The 22,026-nt window shown below is 43.2% G+C and overlaps 1 protein-coding gene across 7 annotated transcripts; it reads left to right on the top strand.

Annotated features, from left to right (window-relative positions):
* The first annotated feature begins 455 nt into the window (after positions 1-455).
* CDV3 (CDV3 homolog) lies at positions 456-20,973 on the top strand. Of its 7 annotated transcripts, XM_059162632.1 has the most exons (6): positions 2,831-3,522; positions 4,275-4,351; positions 13,477-13,622; positions 17,002-17,161; positions 18,596-18,645; positions 18,774-20,973. In XM_059162632.1, exons 1-6 carry the CDS (start codon positions 3,283-3,285, stop codon positions 18,779-18,781), a joined length of 681 nt encoding a protein of 226 aa, XP_059018615.1. In that variant the 5' UTR covers positions 2,831-3,282; the 3' UTR covers positions 18,782-20,973. The 7 variants fall into 7 exon arrangements, with proteins under 7 accessions (XP_059018620.1, XP_059018614.1, XP_059018615.1 ...); XM_059162637.1 differs by lacking the exons at positions 2,831-3,522; positions 18,774-20,973 and adding an exon at positions 456-530 and having other exon boundaries at positions 18,596-18,767; XM_059162631.1 differs by lacking the exon at positions 18,774-20,973 and having other exon boundaries at positions 2,825-3,522; positions 18,596-18,767.
* Positions 20,974-22,026: the final 1,053 nt, after the last annotated feature.

Genomic DNA, 22,026 nt, shown 5'->3' on the forward strand with positions numbered 1-22,026 from the left:
GGCTGCCTGCAGAAGTCACCAGAGACTCCCCAGAGGAAGTGGTCTGAAGGCATTTGCTCCCCAATTGGAAAAGGTTGGTGGAATAGCTCAGGCCGTAGCACAATCTGCCTCACAGATGTGAGAGAGGAAGCCACAAATGACAAGAAGCCACAAATGAAAAGCTGCTCCCTATTTCCTGGCAAGCTCTTTGGCCAGTATGAGCCACATTCCTTTGAGCTGAGCGTGTATGGAATTTTCAGCCTAGGTAGCAGAATGGAACTTGGAACAAACAGCTCAGCAAAAAAGAACCCAGGGACAATGGGCTGGGTCCAGCTGCCCTTTGCCAGCTCTTGAGCTCACAGAATGTTGGCTCAGTGGGTCTTGTTGAGGGAGATAAATGATGTCTTTTGGATTATACCATTTCAGAGGGCTCAGAGAGACATTTCCATGTTCAGACAACTCTAAGATCCTTAGAAGATGTGCTGAAATACCTGGGAATGGTCTGACTCCTCACCACTGTTCAACTTTCCATCCGGCAAGAACAAGTTAAGGTCTGTTTTACTTTAAAGATGGATAGTGTCTTGGGGTGCCTAGCTGGCTCAGTCAATTGAGCATCTGCCTTCAGCTCAGGTCATGATCCCAGGGTCCTGGGATCGAGTCCCACATGGGGTTCCCTGCTCAGTGGGGAGCCTGCTTCTCCCTCTCCCACTCTCTCCTGCTTGTGCTCGTTTGCTCTCTGATAAATAAAATCTTTAAAAAAATAATAATAAAGATGGGGACGGTCTAAATATTGGAAGGCTGAGGGGAAGAAACCATCAAGAGGGAGCTGGAGGATGCTTTGAGTGAGGGCAGGTGATGATGAGGGGATGATGGCAGGATTCAGGGCACTGTGTAACCAACCTAGAGGAGGGTGGCAGGGGAGATTGAAGAGGAGCTGGTGGGAACACATTCTGTCAGTTTCAGAGCAGAGGATCCCACTAGGAAGGGATAAGCTTTTTGGAGGAAAGAATAACTACAGACAATAGACATATAGAAAGAATAGCTACAGACACAACCACAAAGATACTGGTGTCTCTACTGGCCTGACCAGTACATACGATCAAGTTCTGGGAGCATGTCATGAATCACACTGAAAAATGTAGTGGGAAATTTTGTGGTGTCAACCCTCAGCTGCTATGCCTTCTCTATATTTTCCCAAGTCATTAATTCCTTCAAGACACTGATACATTAATGGGGACCTAAGAAAGGGGCGGGGAGGGGGGGACTGAATTCCAGTTATTCGTATCTGTAATTTCTTGATTATAAGGGAGTTGAAGCCAGGAATGACAAATTACTCAACCTAGAATAAGGCACATAACCTTAAAATATAGCTAAATAGGTGCTTTATAGATGAGGAAAGAACAAAAGTTAGAAAAGGAGGGAGGGAGGAAGGAATGGAGGGAGGAAGGGACAGAAAGGAGGAAAAAGAAATTTGATCAGAGACGTTAAGGGAGATGTGGGTGGGGGCAGGACTTGGCCCGCATCACAGGGAGATAAGTGGTGTCACAGAAGGAAGTTACCTAGGGTTCACCTGGGTGATGGGGGCAGGCTACATCTGGGGAATTATATCTAAGTTTACTATTGCCCAAGGCTAAGTTCTTGATTTACTTTGTTGACCTACTGGGAACTCAGTTCTTTAATAGTAGTGGAGGTGGGGGAGGGAAGGAAGACAACCCTCAATGGGGAAACTATAAAGAAAAAGACAAAGAAGTCACTCCTTTTACTGGCTGTACTCTGTCTACCCCATGAAGCTACTAACATAGTCTGAGTCATTTCCTTAGTAGCTGCACTCTCCTCTGCCCTTAGAAAGAGGAAGTTGAAAGTCTAATACTTGACATTAGGCCACCGATTTAAAATGAAAGAATTCCTTTCATTCTCAAGGCCCAAAAAGTACTTAAATGGCAAAACCAGGTTTAACATGGGTATTTTATCCCCATCCCTATGACACACCGTTCTCCTTTTACCAGATATATAAAAGCTAAGGATAAATTGCATCCATCATCCAGACTCAAGACATGGCGGGGAGCACTATTTAAATGTATTAAAAAGTCATGCATCTCACATCCCATGCCTTACGCATGGTGTTGGGCAGTTAACAGGTCCTCCATATCTTACAGGAGCAATACCCTCATTTTACATATCAGAAGCTCGAGGATCAGATTTCTTTAGCTTGACCTTGGTAGACAGCTAGCAAAGGGTGAAGTCCAGACAAAATTAACCCCCTATCTACCTACCGGCTTATCAAAGATTTTCGTAATAAGACCAAAACTTCAAGCCCACGGCTCCTCTCATTTCCTAGTAACCATCCCATAAAATGAAAATTTAAGAAGTTGCCGGACCAGAGGGGGTTGAAAGTACAGAGTGCAGCGGAGGAGGAGTTACCATCTTGAACACAGCTAGCTTAATACACAACCTTTCCGTTTCGCTAAAGTTCAAGCCACAAGGCCACAGTTCGCTCTGGGCGAGCAGACACGCGCGCACCCTACGCATGCGCTCAGACGGAACCCACCCGCCCCTTTCGCCGGACCTCTTCAGCCAAGTCACCAATTAGCCCTCTAAATGCCCGCCCTCAAGGCTAAACCCCTGGCCAATCGCGAGGCAGGAACCATCAGGAACCTCACTTATTTAGCATACACCCTCCTCTCTCTGTCCCAAGGCCCCGCCCCATCTGAGGCAGGGATTGTCGCCTAAGCGCTTCGTTCTGACACCTGATTGGCTCCTCTGGCAGCTCCGCCTCCGTCTCCTCCCGCAGCCCTCCCCTTTGCGCTCCCACAGCGGCGGGCGGAGTTAAGTACGCACGCGCGGGCGCTGCCTCTCTCTTCTGGTGGCCCGCCCTCCCTCCTCCCCCTCCCTCCCCTCCCCACCCCCTCTCCCTTCCTCTCCGGGCCTGCGCGCGCGTGTCTTCCTCCTGCACGCGCCGCCGCTAGCCAAGCACTCTCGCCGGAGCCGCTGGCCCGCGCGTTCCTTTTCCCCTCCGGCTGCGGAGCGGGCGGGATCCTGCACCGCGGGCTCGGCAGCAGCGGCAGCCCCGGCGGCTTCGAGCGGCGGCACCGGCTCGCGATCCCCTAGGCGGACCGTACCACCGCCCGCCAGCACGCGGGGGGAGCCGCCCGCCCCGCCGCACACGCCTCGGCGACCCCGCGGGGCTGAGGCGTCGCCGCGCCCGGGAGCGTGAGCGCAGAGCCGGCCTCGACCCCGAGCTCTGAGCCCCGCGGGCCGCGCCCGCCGCCGGCCCCACCCATCCAGGCCGAGGAGGCTGCGGCCATGGCCGAGACGGAGGAGCGGAGCCTAGACAACTTCTTCGCCAAGAGGGACAAGAAGAAGAAAAAGGAGCGGAGCAGCCGGGCGGCGAGTGCCGCGAGTGCGGCGGGCGGCGCCGGCGGGAGCAGCGGAGCCGCGGGCGCGGCGGGCGGCGGGGCGGGCGCGGGGGCCCGGCCGGGCGACGGCGGGACCGCGGGCGCGGGGGCCTCCGGCCCCGGGGCCGCCACCAAGGCCGTGACTAAGGTGAGGGGCCGGAGAGGCCGGGATTCGGGGCCGGGCCGCGCGCTTGCGCCCATGTGCCCGCCCCCGCCGGCCGCCCGCCCGGGGAAGCGTCCGGGAGGGGCCGGCCAGCGGGCGGACGGGCGCGGAGGCTGGCCATGTGACGGGGGCTTCCCACGCCGGGCCGGCCGGCTTCTCCCCGCGGGACCCCCAGCCCTCTCCCGCCCCGCCCCTCCACCTCGTGTCGCTGGCCGGGACCGAGAGTCGGTCCGCGGTACCCTCGAGGGGAAATGAGTTTGGGTCCGAAGTACGCAGCCCAGAGCAGCATTTATCGAGTGACGTCTGCTCTGAGTAATTTGGTGTTCTGACTTCAGCCCGCCAGTCTGAGCAGAATTTTCTAACAATCGCATTTGTGGCAGCTTTAATTGCCATGGTTTGGCCTCTAAACCCGTAACAGAATAAGTCTCATGACAACATTGTGGTAGACATTTAGTTGTGGGGTTACCATTGACTTTTTCATTCGACTTTTCCTGGTTGCTTTTAAAGTAACAGCTCTCTGGAGGGAACCCGGTGGAAGCAAGAGGGTTGGACTGTTGGGCACGTTTGTCCTCTAGCCTAGTCGGCCGCCTTGGGATCATTTTTAAAAGGGCCTTTGGCCAGAAAACGAGTCTGTATTTTAGGTTCCAGACGCGTGATCCTCTTTTCATAGTCTGATATTTGCCTTAATTGTGTTTTAACACATAGCTTTAATTGACCAAATGGTGTGTGTGTTACAGGATGAAGATGAGTGGAAAGAATTTGAGCAAAAAGAGGTTGATTACAGCGGCCTCAGAGTTCAGGCGATGCAAATAAGGTATGGTCTGGTTACAAACGCGTTTAGATAACCCTTAGGATAGGTATAGTACGTTTGGTTTTTCACTAGCCCCCAAACTGTATCACAGGGGCCTCATGCTTTAGATATGCATATTAGGGCTGTAATGGATTGTGTCTTCCTTGTCTCTGTGGGGGCAGTCCTTCTGTATGCTGATCAAATTAGCTGTCCGCTCCAAAATCCTGTGAGAGCTCGCCTACTTATTTGAGACCACTAAAAAGAAATGGATTTTGTGGTTTGAAGACATTCACTTTTAACATTGGTGTGTTGAACCTAGGGGTTTTGTTCGTTTGATTCAAAAATAACGTGGTTTTCAGATCTCTCCAATAAGCAAGTTAGTACATACGTATTTTTGTAATTTAAGTATACTTAATTGATGTACAGATTTTATATGTTCACCCAGTGAGACCAATCTGTGTAATCAACAGCAAGGTCAAGAAACTGAACATTACTCCTGCAGAGGTTATCTAAAGCCCTTTTAGTCACTACCTTCACCCCCAAGAATAATCAGTATCCTAACACTGCAGATTTTTTCTCCCTAGAATTTTATAGGGCATCAAATAGTCTGAGCGTGTTATTTTTAAAGTTCAAGAAAACAGGGGCACCTTGGTGGCTCAGATGGTTAAGCATCTGCTGCTCAGGTCATGATTTCCAGGTCCTGTTGGGCTCCCCACCTCAGTTGGGAGTCTGGTTTTCCCTCTCCCACTGCCGCTGTTTGTTTTCTCTCTCTCTTTCTCTTAAATGAATAAACAAAATCTTTAAAAAAAAAAAAAAGGTTCAAGAAGACTGTTTTTTTTTGAAAAATGGGTTGGTTGGTTTAGGGGATTATTAAGTCAAATATGTGATAGTTGGTTTTAGATTCATGTGAATAGATGTCTTACTTTAATGGGTGAATGTATGGTGTCACCGTTTTTAAGGTTAAAACTCTTTAATTCCCAGTTTAAAGAAATAAATGATGTAATGAACTGCCTCCAGTTCGAAGTTTGCAGCTTGTGTATACCAGTGACCATGTGGCACACGGGCAGAAGTGATTTTCCTTAACAGAATACTGTTTTATTACTTCTCCAAGTGGTAATATTTATGGCCTTACATAAGTTACTCAAATTCAAACACCAGGGCTAATATTTTTTACTTCTGTTGAATACCTCCCAGAGTGCCAGACGTTTATCTCCTAGGTTCTTTCTCGTCTGTAGTGAGCTTAACCAAAGTGAAACCTGACTGACTGTGGGAAACGTTTTAGGAAATGGGGCTTCTCCACTCTTGAGGTTCTTTTGAAGTAATGATAAGTAGAAGTGATAAGGCTAAATTTTACTCCCCAAAACTTCTTGAATTTGTATGTGAGATGTTTCTAGAGAGGTTAGTTAAGAAAATTTCCCTTAAAAAAATTTTTTTTTCCCCTGATTTCTGGGGTTTGGCCTGTGAAAATGAAGAGGAGGAGATGTGAAGTTCTTATCCATTGGGGCTTTGGCACTGGCTGTGTGGTTCCTGTTTGGCTGTAAAATAAGGCTCTTGGTCTGTCTTTCCTAAGCACAGGTTTTTTTTTTTTTTTTCTTTTTTTTTTTTAGATTTTTTTTTTTTTTTTTAAAGATTTTGTTTATTTATTTGACAGAGAGAGATTACAAGTAGGCAGAGAGGCAGGCAGAGAGAGAGGAGGAAGCAGGCTCCCTGCTGAGCAGAGAGCCTGATGCGGGACTCGATCCCAGGACCCTGAGATCATGACCTGAGCCAAAGGCAGCGGCTTAACCCACTGAGCCACCCAGGCACCCTAAGATTTTATTTATTTATTTGACAGAGAGATCAGTAGGCAGGCAGGCAGAAAGAGACGGAGAAGCAGGCTCCTTGCTTGCGGAGCAGAGAGCCCGATGCGGGGCTCCATCCCAGGACCCTGAGATCATGACCTGAGCCGAAGGCAGAGGCTTAACCCACTGAGCCACCCAGGCACCCCCTAAGCACAGGTTCTTAACTGCAAATTCTGAAGATTGAATGACAGGAGGAATAGTGTTTAACTGTGTTGAACTTACTGAGCAAGAGTAACACTTTCTGAGGGGAAATGTTTTGAATTCACTGAATGCTAGAAATTGATTTTTTTTTAAATATTTTATTTATTTATTTGAGAGAGAGACAGTGAGAGAGAGCATGAGTGAGGAGAAGGTCAGAGAGAGAAGCAGACTCCCCATGGAGCTGGGAGCCCGATGCGGGACTCGATCCCGGGAATCCAGGATCATGACCTGAGCCGAAGGCAGTCATCCAACCAACTGAGCCACCCAGGCGTCCCTAGAAATTGATTTTATTATATTATGGGAGGATTTTTATTTTTTTTTTTATTATGGAGGTCTATTTTTGTGTCCTTGATTATATATCCCATATCCATACTCAAGGTTATTTTGTCTTTCTGGCTATTCCAGAGATAATGAAACATTTCTTAAATTATGTCTTTCACCTCTGCCAGGGGCGTAGGTAAATCTCAGCTAGTACGAGTGTTTAAATTCTGCTTGACCTGAAACATGACTAGCTTTTATGTTGTTTTTCTCGTTATTCTTAGCACCTAGTCTTACTCCTGAGTGGTCTGCCACATGTCTTTCTCTAACCTACCATTGGAAAACATGTTTTCAGGAAGCTGCCTTTATGGCTCCTCAGTCACCCTGGAGTCAAGAGTATTTTTTCCACTACCTTCATGATCTAACCGCCTTCAGGAAAGACTTGAGTGTGAGACATCATCTAAGGTCTAATAATGACAGATTTTCACACTATATACTGTCTATCCTTGTAAACTTTGTATTAAATGTTTTGACAGTGAAACTCGGTAGGCTTGGGATCCCCAAGGAAAGAAGACACTTTGTTTTCTTCAAAAGAGTGGAAGTAGGTTTCCCACATAAATGGGATGGAGTTGATAATGTCACGAAAACATGGACTTTGGGGAAAGAGGAGCCTGGGTTTCAGCTTCTGCTTATGTGTGACTGTGGGCAAGTCATTTTACTTTGGAGTGTTGGTTCTGATCTGCAGAATTGAGACAACTCCTAGGATTGTTGTGAGGATTTTTGAATAGGGTATTTGTAAAATACCCACTCAGCAATACTAATCTCTATTCATTGGGTAAATTAGAATAACTTAGTCTTGGCAGTCTGTTATTTAACCATGAGGCAACTGATTTATAATACCAAGATTTGAGGACAAGGGGTAGTGGAAGTACGCTGACTACTATCATGACTAAAGACTGGTGAGTCAGTTCACTATGAACCTGATAGAAAATGACATGTTCAGGTTGACATGAGTATGACCATACCAAACAAAAATCCCTCTCAGAGTGTTCAGCTGTAGAATTAATTGTCTTTTATAGCTTGGTCTTAATCTTTTAGGCAGAAGCCCTTACTTAGGAAGGGGCAGAAGAAAGGACATAGCTTTGAGAAGGTGGGGCACATGATTCTTTATGCCTTCAATTTGTTAAACTTTTTCTATGAGAGAGGCAGCTTTGCTATCTCTGTATGAGACAAGGGAATATGAAACTTTGGAATTTGACTTAAAATACCTTGACATTTACAGCCTCATAATCTTAAAGTTTTTTTCTTCCAACTTTTTGCTTTGAAAAATGAGAAACCTCATGAAAGTTCCAAGAAAGATAAAATAAGTACCCATATACTCTTTGCTTAGATCTCCTTATCATTTTTGTCACATTTGCTTTAGTCAGCTGTAAATTCTGCATATAGCCTTAAAATTTTTTTGACACTAGACCTTATGATAGGTTAGCATGCTGGACCTTTATTGAAGATAAGTGTTCATTTGAAAGGAAATTTTCAGTAGCGGCAAACAATGCTGTATTAATGTTCTAACACATTTACCAACTAGCTCAAGATTAAAGTGCCAAGAGTATTAAAAGAACTTGCGTACAGATTTTGTGTCTAAATTAATAGATGTGTTCAAGGTCCTCATGATGTAGAGACAAGTTCTTTAGAGGGGTGCCATTGGGATGGTGATAAAAGGGGCTTAACATTGGAGCTTGGATTGTTGGATTGTTAGCAGTCTAAATGGGACCTGTAGGCCCCATTTAATTTAATATTGAAGTTACTAAATGTTGAGCATTTGTCATGTTTCGGTAATAAATTGACTTCTTGGAGGGGCACCTGGCTGGCTCAGTAGGGGGAGCATGTGACTCAGTCTCAGGGTTGTGAATTCAAGCGTCATTTTGGGCTTGCTTTAAAAAAATGAGTTCTTGGAGCCCAGTGGTTTTTTTTTTAGGAACCTTCTTAATAAATCTAGAACTCGGGGTGCCTGGGTGGCTTGGTCATTAAGCATCTGCCTTCTGCTTATATCACGATCCCAGAGTTCTGGGATCAAGTCCTTCATCAGGCCCCCTGCTTGGCGGGAAGCCTGCCTCTCCCTCTTCCGCTCCCTGTTTATGTTCCCTCTCTTCTTTGTCGACTAAATCTTTAAAAAAAAAAGAAAAGAAGAAGAAAAAATCTAGAACTCTAGGGACACCTGGGTGGCTCAGTTGGCTAAGCATCTCCCTTCAGTTCGGGTCATGATCCCAAGGCCTTGGGATTGAGTCCTGCATTGGGCTCCCTGCTCAGCAGAGAACCTGCTTCTCCCTCTTCCTCTGCTGCTCCCCCTGCTTGTGCATGTTCTGTCTGTCAAATAAATAAAATCTTAACAACAAAAAAAGAATCTAGACTTTTAAAACCATTAGGTAGAGCTGGGTAAGTTGTTACTTGAAGAAATCACTCCTGCAGCAAAGCTGGATTCATTGTAGCAAATCTTAGTGTGACTGTAGTGTGCCAGACATCAGGGTTATAGAAATAATTCCTGCTCTACTAAACACCAGTAGATCATTTCAGTGACGGGCAGGATACTGTGGAACACAGGAGAGAGACACTTAGTCTCCCATGAAGGCATTGAGAAAGTCTTCGGAGGAAGCTGCCAGCATAGCTCATCAGGCCATGTCTAGTGATTTTGCTGTTGTAACAGTGGTTGGGTAATAGGGCAAACCAGTGGAGATGCAGAAGCACAGTCAAGTCTGGATTTTGTTTTAGCTGCTAAAACCCTAGTAATTGGGGAAGGAGGGTTAGGATGTATAAACTCTCATGTAATGTCCTGTGAAGATAAAGAGGTAATGATGTCCCATCTTTATTAAGAAACTGCTGCAGGTTGTGTAATCCTGATCAGCCGTACTGAAAATGAATTTGCTCAAAATAGAGAAAATTTGTGTCATATGTTAGACCTCTAAAGAGGATAAAATGAAAGAAGCAACATGAGAGTATGAGCTCTGAAGACAAGGGGTTTGGCTTGCCAGTTTTTAGCCCTGGGGAAGGGGCTTAAATTTTAGTCTGAGTGTCTGTGTCTTCTTTGTACATTAAGTCTCCTGCCTGCCTTGGTGTTATTGTGAGGTTTAATTTGTGAAGTTCTAGGACAGGGTCTGGCCTTCTAGATACTCAGTAAATATTACATTTTCTTGCTTCATTCAGCTATACTACCACGAGTACCTTACAGACTGTTGCATATTTAAGACCATAGACTGTATATTGTGATAATGTATTTACAAGTAGCAGTGTAGTGTTTAGAAATGTGAAATTTAGCTGATAAATTAATCAGCTATATATTTAGCTATGTATTCTTTCGGGTCAAATACCAAATTTTAGCCTAATTACCTTCTGTGGAAATGATTCTTTGCAACATGTATTTTAAGACATTTAGAGATTTGACATTTTCTGGAAGTGTGTAAGTAAGAAAAAGTAATCAGATAAAGTTTTAAGTTATTTCTACCCTGCCCTTAGTCCTACAGCCTTTTGACAAGGCTTTTAGCATCTCTGGGCCTTTGTTCCTTCTCTCTCTTGGATGAAAGATCCTTACTAGACAATTTCCAATGTTTGGTTTAATACTTGAGAATCTTAAGAAACCAAAATATTAGGTTGTCTTGTGCCTATTATTACAGATGCACAATCCCTTTAATTAAACTCCTCTTACTTAGTAATATTTTGTAATTTAAAGGGATCTTTAGATTTATTCATTCTTCACTTGTCTCAGGGTGAAGAGGTAGTAAACATTACAGTAAAGGAACTTCTTTTACATGGATCATCAGTATTCTGCCAGGCCAATTTGGGGCTTTTCTTTAGTATCTTACTGTGAATTAGAAAAACTATATTTTTTAAGGGTTTTTAAAAGGTATAACAGCTTTAAAAATGTATGAGAGTGATCTCTAATCCCTTCTGCTTAGAGATAATCAGTGTTAAAATTTTTTAGTGTTCAGCTAATTGCTTACTGTAAGCTGATAATTGCAGTTCAGATATATTAATCACTAAATATTAGAGAATTTGAAGAAAAATCTATTTTAGAATATAGTGTGTATGTTTGAACAAGTGATTCAGCACATTTTGCTGAGGTAAGTGTTTCACAATGTAAATGACAAACAGAAAGCTAGCATACCTAGGGGATCTATATGAGTATAAAAGTGCCGTGAAGGTTCTTAAAGTCCTTGTAGGGGTCTTACTTCCTTGTCTGGCTGGGATTGGGTTACTGGGACAGACTAACAAGTCTTACGTAACTAGGTAAATAAAACTTGGGTTTTTACTCAGGAACCAAGCAAATTACATGAAAGTAAAATTATTGGCATCAGTTCTCAGAAATGGATGACTGAAAAAAAATATTTTGGAACAGTTCTAATGTTAGGATACCACTGTTAGACTCCTGGGTAAATTAGGACCTTCATATCCTTACCTGGTCATTCTTTCTATGTGTAAATTGTCAAACACAGGGTCATAGTGTTTAGTATCTCATTTTTAAAAATCTATTTAAAAAATATATATATCTATTTACAAGGAACTGTTCGTGTTGTGGGTTTTTGAGATTTTGAGTTTTGTTCTCTTATTTTTTTTTCCTAGTATAAAGATGGCATCTCTCTGAAAACTCAGATGGATATTAAAAAGCATGTAATAGTGGGGTGCCTGGGTGGTGCAGTTAGTTAAGCGTCCGACTCGGTTTCAGCTGGGGTTGTGAGATTGAGCTTCTTGTCAGACACCATACTCAGTGTGGAATCTGCTTAATTAATATTCTCTCTCCCTCTGCCCCACCCCCACTCCAAAAAAAAGTCATAACATTTAACAGCACCTACTCTATGCCAGGCACTTTTCTTGGTGCTTTGTGTCCATTAACTCATTTAATTTTTATAACAGAACTATTATCCCTATTTTACATAGAGGAAACTGAGGCATACAAAAGTTAAGTGTCATACTTAAAAGTCTCCTGGCCTAGTCGGTGGCAAAACCCAGATGATTTGAACCAGGAAGTCTGGTTTTAGAATCTGCTCGTAACTACTTGCTGCATGAAAAATATAAAATCAGGCATACTAGCACCCAGCTACTTTTTCAAACTGTTTTTTTTTTCTTTTTTTTTTAATCAGAATGTCCTTCTACTTATATTAAGGTGTATAGATTTTGTTTTAGAAAGCCATTGGCTTAACTGACATGAATATTCCTTCCATGTCAGCATTTTAAACGGCTATACAGATTCTATTATGTGTTAACAAAAAAGGAATTCTATTTTAAATGGCTGTATAGATTATATTATGTGTTAACAAAAAAAGGGAAACTGAAGGGTGGCTTGGCCCTATTCTCAATCTTTTTTCCTCTTACAGTCTTAAGTAAAATCATGCTACAAATTCTGGCTGAGGATGTGTTCATTCCCCTCTCCCCTCCCTGATTGTCACCCTAGGCCTCCAAAATCTGGAATCACCTCTGTTGGTGGTCATTGTCTTTGAAATATTCCTCTGTCTTTTTTCTTTTTTTAAGATCTTACTTTTTTATTTGTCAGAGGGACAGATACTGGTCAGGGAAGTGGGGAGGCAGAGGGAGAAACAGGGTCCCCACTGAGCAGGGAACCTGAGGCAGGACTTGATCCCAGGACCCCAGGATCATGACCTGTGCTGAAGGCAGACGCTTAAACGGATTGAGCCACCCACACCCTCTATAAGGGTCTTCAAAGGAGACCGTTGGTTATTTGAGAAATTTGTCTTACAGCTAGCACTTTCCTTGTTTTAACAGAAATGTCAGGAAAACACTCTTTGAGTGTCCTTTTGTAGAAGCCAGGAGGGGCCGTGATGTTCCCAGGGTCATGCACAATAGGGTGGGAGTCATCTTCGCATTGTTAAGACCATGATCACTGATCAGGCATCAAGGGGAGAAGATGTCTGAAAGAGTAAAAGGCGGAGGACAGCTTTAGGCAACTGCCCTGGGTTTTTTGTTTTGTTTTGTTTTTTTCCAGTAGGAGAGAAAAGCGTGGTCAGAATGGTAAAGGAGGTTGATAGGCTGAAGTTCTAGGAAAAACCACCACTGTCACGAAACTGAGTTTTTGTATTCTCTTCTTTAAATGGGTGACCTATCTGGTGATAGAAACCAGTTCTGTATCTTCCCTGTGTCAAACAGTAGAGACTGGCACTAACAAAGTCTGTAGCACTGATGTCAACACTGAACACAGGCTTGTTTCTTTTGGAATGTGAATTCTCATTTTTGAGAGTATTTTGTAATAGGTGCTAAAGGATTAGGAAATGAAATTATACAACTAAAAAAAAAACTTGTATTACTGAAAATTTGCTTACCATAAGTGCCTATTCAGCCACTCTGGTCTGGTCCTAGAAAAATCCAGAGCTTACCCTCTTAATCCCTCTTAAGTCCCCTTTTCTCAGGTTAGTCTGGCCTCTTCTCCCGCAGTTTCGTGAGGTTGGTAGCTGGGGTCCTGCTCTTTCTTGGGGCTGCTGTATGTAATGACATAGATTGTCCTAAGCCTGGCATGGTAGTATGGTAAATATTTCTAAGTGTTCTTGACTATATGAGGTTTGCAAGAAAGGAAAGCAGAGACTATCAGACCAAGTAGTTTTCTAAATGTTTTGTAGCAGTGCAGTCCTTTCATACGAAGTCACGTGGAAGTCCCAGTGTATAACAGATAAAATCCCCTATTTCTGTCTCTGTCTCTTTTAAGCAGGTGGGTCACTGGGGCTCTGAAGAGGTTGGGTGACTTACTTGTCTTAGGGTCACACAGATCAGCCTTGAAACAAAACGAGGATATGGAATGGTGATTTTCCTGGTAGTTCTGTAATTGAATTCACTTGTTTGCTTTTCCACTAGTGAAAAGGAAGAAGATGATAATGAGAAAAGAGAAGATCCAGGTGATAACTGGGAAGAAGGTGGAGGTGGCGGTGGTGGTATAGAGAAATCTTCAGGCCCCTGGAATAAAACAGCCCCAGTGCAAGCACCTCCTGCTGCAGTAATTGGTAAGCTTAATATTTTATTCTCCTACAGCTGTCTGTATAATTCAATGTACTGTTGGCATGCAACTAAATGAATGCTTGTAGGAGAATGAGTGGGGTTCCTTTCTGCTCTTACGAGAGATGTTTGTATTTGTCTGTCTGAAGAGTTTCACATCCTGTGTAAAAGAATTTAGACCTTAAGAGACGTGCTTTTCTGTAGGCTCCTTAAATTTATATGTAAACTAACTTGCCAAACTTAAATACTTGTAATTTATGTCAATTTTTGACAGTTGGCTAAGGGAAATTGTACCTGTGTTTCCACCCGTCTTTATGTTTTTTACCCTGTTCCTCATTTACTCTGTCTTGAGGCATGAATTCTCAAAAGGGCACATTTTCATTCCTAAGAGTTGATAGTAAGAGGTTCTTGGTGGGAGCATGAAGAAGTGTTAGATCTTCTAGTGGGGTGTTGCCCACCAGAGGGCAACAGCGAGCAGGTGCACAGTGTATCTGTGGTATTAACATTTCCTGGTGTGGGGGCATGGTGTTTAGGAAACAGATGTCTGAAAGGGTTCCTTAGAAATGGCAGTGTTGAGAGAAGTTTGAGAAACATTACGTTATAACATATACCCATTTTTTAAAAATGCAGAATAATAGTTCACTCCAAATCTTACTGCCCAGAGATCACAGATAATTAGTATGTATCAGCATTCTTGGCATCCTTTCTAGCCCTTTGCTAGATGTGTATATATATGCTTTTCCATTTAGGTTTTTTTACTTTCTCTCTGATGACCTGAGCATTGCTAACCTCAGTGTCCAGGTCTCCATCCTCACTCAGTTTGCCCCATCAGCAGCGCTTGCTATATAGCTGATCACCCCAGGACACCACAGTCTCCTGCTCCCTCCACTGTTGATTCTGTCTCCCTGGCTGGACTTTCTTTTCTCCTGCCTCTGAGAGAGAACCTACCCCAGTGGTCAGTCCCTGCCACTCTCTTTTCTGTGCCCTCCCTCCCTTGACAGTGTCCACATGCCGGCAACTCCAAAATTCACACCAGCTAACTTCTCTCCTGACCTCCACACACGCTTAGCCGCCAAGCCGGCATCTCGATATCCGCATATCCCCAGCTGAACTCATGTACAGTGGACCCTTGGACAATGCGAGGGTGGGGGCCCCCGAACCTCTGTGCATTCAGATCCACGTTTCACTTCTGGCTACACCAAAATTTAACTACTGAGAGCCTGCTATGACTAAAAGCCTTAAGAGTAACAAACATACCAGTAACCAGTTACTAGTTGTTATCAGTAACAACACATATTTTATATATTTATCCTACTATATCCTTAGAATAAGCTAGAGGAAAAATACTAAAAGCATAAAGAAAAAATCCATTTACAGTTCTCTACCGTATTTATCAAAAACATGAATGTGTTAGTGGAGCCATGCAGTTCAAACCCATGTCGGGGGTGAGCACACGGCTTTCCTAATCTCCTTGCTGTTCATTCAGTCCCTTAGGCCACAACTCTTGGAGTCCTCTTTGATGCCTTTTCCTTGCTCCACACCTAAATCTCATTTGTCAGTAAATTTGTTTTGTCTATATTTTCAAAATCAGATTCTGTGTGACTAGTTCTCTCCAGGGCCACTGCTACCACTCTGCTTTGAACTGTTAATTTTTATATGGATCAGTGAGGTCATCTCTTTGCTGGTCTGTCTGCTTCTGTGCATGCCCCCGCCCCCCCAAAGAGAAGCTGAAGTTCTCAGTGACCTGCAAGGCTTGGGATCCCTGCCTTGTGATCCCTTCTTCTGACTTGCTGTTTCTTTGAATCTGGTCCTCGCTTACCCTGCTTCTTGAGGATACCAGGTACACTGCTGCCACAGGCCCTTTTTGTCTAGGTTCTCATCCTGAATCCTCTTTCCTTTATATTAGGAGCCTCTAAGAAAGCTGCTTCTGCAAAGGGCCAGATAAGAGGTAATTTAGATTTTGAGGGCCGCGCGGAAGAGGATTTTAGTTGCCCAGCCCTGCTGTGACAGCACAGAGGCAGCTGATGCAGACACCCAGTGAGTGTCGCTGCATTCCATTGAGCCATTTAGGAAAGCTGGAGTCAAACCAGATTTGGCTTGTTTGCCTACTCTGATTAAGTTTGCTTCCTTATGGCTTTTAGGCCTTGTTTGGTTTCCACCTCAACACTGAGACCCCTGCCCATCGTGTGCTCCCTTTACAGTCCCTTCCCCTACTCATTTTCTGTTGGGCACCAACCTTTATGTGGATGCGTCTCCTCCCTCGAGCCGAGCACTGCCCCACAGTACTTTTGCATTGACAGAATGGCATTGTTTACCGAAATAGCTGCTAGCCACAGGTGGTGGTTGCGCACTTAAAATGCCACTAGACTACTAGACCTAAGGAACTGAATTCTTAAAAGTTTATTTCATTTCAGATGGCTGCATGTAGCTAGCAGCCTGAATATCCAGTCCAGTTCATGAAGGCATGTCCTTAACATGTGTATCTTCCACGGTGCAGTTTAGAACAGCGTCTGACACAGCAGGTGCTCAGTCACTAATGAATGTGTGTGATACTACAGCTTTCCCACACTTAATTAAAAGCTGTATGAGACAATAAGCCTTTATAGTAGTATTCAAATGGCTGCATTATATTGCAGCTAATAAATGATGGCTAGGCGTTTATTTGAAATGAAGTTTTTGATAAATGGAAAACACACATTATAAAATACTGAATTCATATTAAGAATGGGGAGAGAAAAAATGATACATAAGGAAAAGCTGAAAGATACTGTCCCGAAAACATTAGCCATCCTGTAAGACTGGGCTGCTCAGCTGCCTCATTCTTTCCCTGCTTTACCTGTGTTTATAAAATAAGACATCCTTAAAATCCACTGATGTGGAAGACAAGGAAATTATTAAAGATTTGTAGTGGCTTATTTTTACTAGCCTTTTAGAAGTAAGTATATACACAAGCATTTTCATAAGTAAATTCTTTACACATGGTGTGTTATCTAACCCACCAAACAGATAAAGAAGTCATTACCCACATTTACCTGTATGTAAACTGAGGGCTGAGGTTGTGCTGTTCTGAAAGACAGTAGCTGACAGACTGTGTCCCAGGTCCACAAAAGAGATCCTCTCCCACTTCCAGTAAGTTTGAAAGAACTCCTTTACATAGGAAGGCGAAGTGTTGTACATGGAAGAGAAGTTAGAAGACTGCCCCTGAGAGAGAAGAGCATTTTCACTGTCAGACATTTTCTCAGATAACTTTCTTCTGTTGTCCAGAGAGACTTCTTGTGTAGGTATTGGGGTTTTTTCTGTAATTGTCAAGTCATTGGGAATGCGGGACTAGTTTATTAGAATGCCAAGGCATTTGAATAGTTTCTCTAAACTGTTATGAAATGTTAGTTACAGAGACCCCAGAACCGGCAATGACTAGCGGTGTGTATAGGCCTCCTGGAGCCAGGTTAACCACAACAAGGAAAACACCACAAGGACCACCAGAAATCTACAGTGATACACAGTTCCCATCCCTGCAGTCCACTGCCAAGCATGTAGAAAGCCGGAAGTAAGTACTGTCAACTCCTGCCTTTTGTCTGGGAACCCTGTCCTTGGCCAGCGAGTGGGATATGGGAGATAGGAAAAACCAGCTGAGGTGGGGGGGGGTTGGGAATCTCCTTGGTAAAGTCCAGGCTACAGCCGACAGGCAGCTGTGCATTACGTGGGACTTACAAGCCTGAGGGTGGGGAAAGAGGTAAGGACCCTGGAAGGGGGCAGTGGGGAAGAAGCACCAAAGACAGACATTGTCTACAAAAGTTTCTTTATTCCTGGTTTGTGTTGTTCTGTAGCTATGACATGTATCTATATAGAATTCTTTGTAAGCACACATGTTCCTTATAACATGGAAACTAGAACTGTAAGAGCAATATTTCATTGTATTCCCAGTTGATGTGAAAAGATGAAAGATGTTGGCATTTATAAATCTAATACTAAAATAATCTTATTTCAGCAGGTACTTAAAATGAATGCTACCTGGAATTAAATGACCACATATGGCACTTCCACATCCTTTGTAGGGACATGAATTTTTTATTTTTATTTTATTTTATTTTTTAAGTAAATAAAATGGCAAGAAATGTAAAGGACATCAGATGGAAATACTGGTTTTGGTGGGGGGTGGCTTTTAAAGTAAATACCAGTCTTTTTGTCTCTTTGAGAGCCCATCTGGCTTGAACTTAAGCCTCCATTGGACTTGCACCTGTGCTCTGTCCTACAGAATAAGGGGCAGTGATTCCCCACGGGACTCAACTTGCTTTATCTGATCCACTCCCATCAAGGAGAAGTGAGGAGAAATCATTGAATAATGAGTAGAACCTGACTTGAATCAGAAAATTGTTGCCCTTAGGCATAAAGAAATGTATTGTTTGTATTTGCTAAAAATAAAAGTGACTCTTAGAAGGAATCACCGTGTCATCAGATAGCCTTTTGACTTTGCAGTTGTCTTCAAGTTGGTCCCAAAATAGGTTTGCAGTAAACAGTATTCAAATAGATTGCTGCCACAGAAAATAGGACCATAGAGATTCGGTATTTGTGTTTTCTGTTTCTTCGAAGCCCAGAAAATGATCTGATGATGATTTAATGTGCAGGTTTCCCCCACTGTCGAAAGTAGAGAATTCCTATGAAATGGTTCCTAAGCCAGAAAGGCATAAAGCAAAGAGAGTCCCCACTTTCTGAAAGGTTGCATTACACTGCTTTGCTTTTACCGGAAGACCTGCTTTCTTTTCCTAACTTAACACTAACTGAAAGAAATCTGAAGAGACTTTTCACTGTTACGAAAAAATATATCACCATACTAACGTAGGTCTTATGTGTAAAAGTAAGTGGTATAACCCAAACTCAGGTTACTTCAAAGGGGGGATGTGTGGCTTTTTTTTTTTTTTTTTTTGGAGGATCAATAACCTAGTGAAGAAGAAATTTACTGATTACATTTCTTTTCCCTTAGGGATAAAGAAATGGAGAAGAGCTTTGAAGTAGTAAGACACAAAACTAGAGGTAGGGATGAGGTTTCAAAAAACCAGGCCCTTAAACTTCAGCTAGACAACCAGTATGCTGTGCTTGAAAATCAGAAAAGCAGCCACACACAGTACAATTAAGAAATGGTCTTTGCTAACCCTTCTAAGGTAACTAGACTGCAGCTAACCACCAGGAACAGCCATTCATCATCTGATCTCTGCTGGACCCACAGCCGATGCAGACCACTCGATATAAGTGACCGGCCCTGTGGCACTGTGGAGGTGCAGGTGTCCCAGCTGCTCTTTGTATATACTGGATTTAGGGGGATTCTCACTGTTCTGTAAATGTGAACTAGATTCAGCAGTGCTCTTTCGTTGTTACTCTGCCGATACAAAAACAAACTGCAGCCAGTGGTCATTTCAAAATCTTTTTATGTTCAGATACTGAGCCTTCGTAAGGGCTGACTACCTCAGGTTTGCTGCACTCGTTGCGGACTTCATGTGGATCACAACTTCTGGACACGGAAGGTTACAGCTAGTATGTGTCGGTGTGAAGCTTGAAACCAGCTCTACTGGATTCCTATCAGAAATCCTGCAGAAAGTCAGCCATCTGGGTTCTGATCTGCTGTAAAAGATGAAGATTTAAGTGACCTTAATTAACCTGTCCTGTGCCCCACCCTTAAGGATACTCGTAGTGGGCTGTGTTAGACTTCCTGGAACACACCGCTCTCAAAAGAACTCATGTGTTCAGATAATCTCTGTAGGGTTGTGATTTTATAATTTAAGCTTTGAGTTGTATTCTGAGGTAACCACAAATTAAATTCAACCAAACTTGGGTCCACCAAGTGGGAAAGGGGGTAGGGGAGGGAGTAATCTTATTTCTTTTAGGAATTTTTTATTTGGGTAGTGCTTTTTCTGTGTTCCACCCATTAAGGCCTTTTTTTTCCTTTTTTTTTTTTTTCCCTTTTACTTGGAATAAGTTCTTCCACAGAGCATATTGCTTGGTTAAATAAGTGACCTGAAATACGCATTAGAATTGTGAAATGTCTTGTGAATTTGCCAATCCCTAGAGTGGAACCAAATAGCCTTTGATGTCAAGGGCAGTGGATGTGGGGGGCTCTACTTCAGGTGCTGCTAAGCCTCCTCTAATCAGGTCTAAACTGTACAGTAAACTGCAGTGGAAAGAGTGTGGGTTCTGCTCAGGCCAAGGGATTCACTGACCGGCCCTTAGCAGTTTAGAGCGACGGTGAGCAGAACCTTAACCTAAAACCCACTTAGGTTTTCACAGATCTTGCATATCTTTGACAGGATTTCCAGATAAACTTGTGCCCAAATTTTTCAGGTATTGAACATTTCTACAGATGCAGTGATTGTGCCAGTTTAGCTCTGTTACCAACCTCCTGGTACGTCTTGATGTTCATTTGAAGAGTCAGGGGTGAAAGACAGGCGATGTAGCACTTCTGTTTTTAATAATTACAGCTTAAACTATCCAGTAATTTTTAGTCCTTAAAGGGACTTCAGGAAGCTACCCAGGATTACTGAAAAGTCTTTCCATCTAATGAGATAGTCTGGTAATTTACTAGTTTTGTATCTTCGGTTCAGTAGAAATAACTTCAAAGTGGAATGTGACCACTTGGTGCAGAGTCTGGGTTTCTCTCTAATAAATCCCTTTGCCAAATGCTGGAGTTGCAGACTTGCTCCTGGCAAGAGTGAAGCAAGTGAGCGAGTAAAACTACCCCGGTGTGGGTCATCTCCAGGAGTTCAGTCTTGATGAAAGTGTCAGTGCAGAAATTGACTCCTAGGAGTTCACAGTATCTCTTGACAGGACCTGCCAACCATGTCTGGGCCATGACTTGGGTGGTGGTTGAGGCGGCAGGCAGGGTACCTGCCTTCTGGTGTACTGGGGTGAGCAGCTGAGCCAGCCAAGGAGAGGTTGGATGATTAAGCAAGAAACAAGGGATTCTTGGTTAAACTGAAGACTTCATTTGGGAACCAAAAATCTTAACAAATAATCTTGGATCTTGAGCCACATATTTCCCCTGAAAAGTATGCATTTTTTTTCCAGCAAAATTTTGTTGGGGGTTATGTTACTGAGGAATGAACTGAGATGAGTATGTGGAACTTTTATTTAATAGCATACTATACTAGAAATCTGAAGACCTGCAGGAGATTTAAAATTCCAACTCTTGTTATAACTTTTTAAAGATTGTGAAATCTAAAAATGCACATGAATCAAGTTTTAATATACTGTATGATGGGTGGGTGAGGCTGTCCATTGTACCATTTCTTTCTTTGAATTCTCAGGCATGGTTTGGCAGTGCAAGAACTCTGTAACATTAACAAATTCAATAAAAAGTAAATCTATGGATTGTGCGGTCTGATTGTTTTTATCCCCCCCCCCCCCCCCGTAGTTTTTATTTTTAACCCTTAACGTGTATCCTCTGTTTTTGAAAATGGCTAGTTGATGCCACTCCTCCATTGCCGGAGGAGGATGGTACTCTTCTACTCCTGTTCCAGGAACGTTAACGAGACAGACCTGCAGTGAAGGGGGCTGCAGCGCTAGGATGAGTATTCTTCATGGAAGTTTAAGCATTGAAATGTACGTTTTTTTCTTTGTTAGTGTATTAAATTTGTCATAAACCATAGCAAGGGAATCCACAATCTTCACTGTGTAAAATAAAGATCTCAGGCCTTGTCCCAGGAGAAGCTTACACATTTGTCAAATGAGCAACTATTTTAAAGTTCAGAATTTAGTCTGCATTATAGTTCTACATTTTCTAGTCTAGAGAAGGTATATTTTAAGTCACTTTTGGTAATGGAGTTTTAATGTTTAATGTTAACAATTGCTGCTAGGTCATTCTGGCTACTTGATGGAGAGTTTTCTTGACAGCCCTACTTTAAATAGAACACCCCCAAAAAAAGTCCCTGTCACTAACATCCCTCTTAAAATCTTCCATAGTTGGGGTTTTGTTTTTTGGTGTTTTTTGTTTTTTCTTGAGCCAAAAGTTGCACTCCTAAAATTTACATGTAAGTACTGTTTTTAGTATAGTCTCAAAAATTGTGCAACCATCGCTCTGAATTCTGGGACATACTTCTCATCCTCTCCTCCCCCTTCCAAATTCCATATTCATTAGCAATCCTTTACCATTTCCCCAAGTCCCCTGCCCTAGGCAACAACTATTCTTGGTCCCTTAGACTTCTCTTTCTGGACATCTTCCATAAACAGGGCTGTTGGACAGGGTCTTTTCTGACTAGCTTCTGTGACTTAGTAGGTGTCTGAGGTCGTCCATGTAGCATGCATTAGCACTGTTCGTTGTAATGCCAAACAGCTTTGTGGACACCATGTTCAGTATTCGTTCATCACTTGAACATTTGGGTGGTTTCCACTTTATCCTTGTTACGAATAATGCTGCTATGAACC

Source organism: Mustela lutreola, chromosome 2, assembly GCF_030435805.1.
Source record: "Mustela lutreola isolate mMusLut2 chromosome 2, mMusLut2.pri, whole genome shotgun sequence".
NCBI lineage: Eukaryota > Metazoa > Chordata > Mammalia > Carnivora > Mustelidae > Mustela > Mustela lutreola.

Bases quoted from the DNA above. Each gene is read 5' to 3' on its own strand.
- CDV3 (XM_059162631.1), top strand. From the start codon at position 3,283: ATGGCCGAGACGGAGGAGCGGAGCCTAGACAACTTCTTCGCCAAGAGG. The intron at 4,352-13,476 runs GTATGGTCTGGT...CTTTTCCACTAG, and splicing joins GTTCAGGCGATGCAAATAAG to TGAAAAGGAAGAAGATGATA. The intron at 17,162-18,595 runs GTAAGTACTGTC...CTTTTCCCTTAG, and splicing joins AAGCATGTAGAAAGCCGGAA to GGATAAAGAAATGGAGAAGA.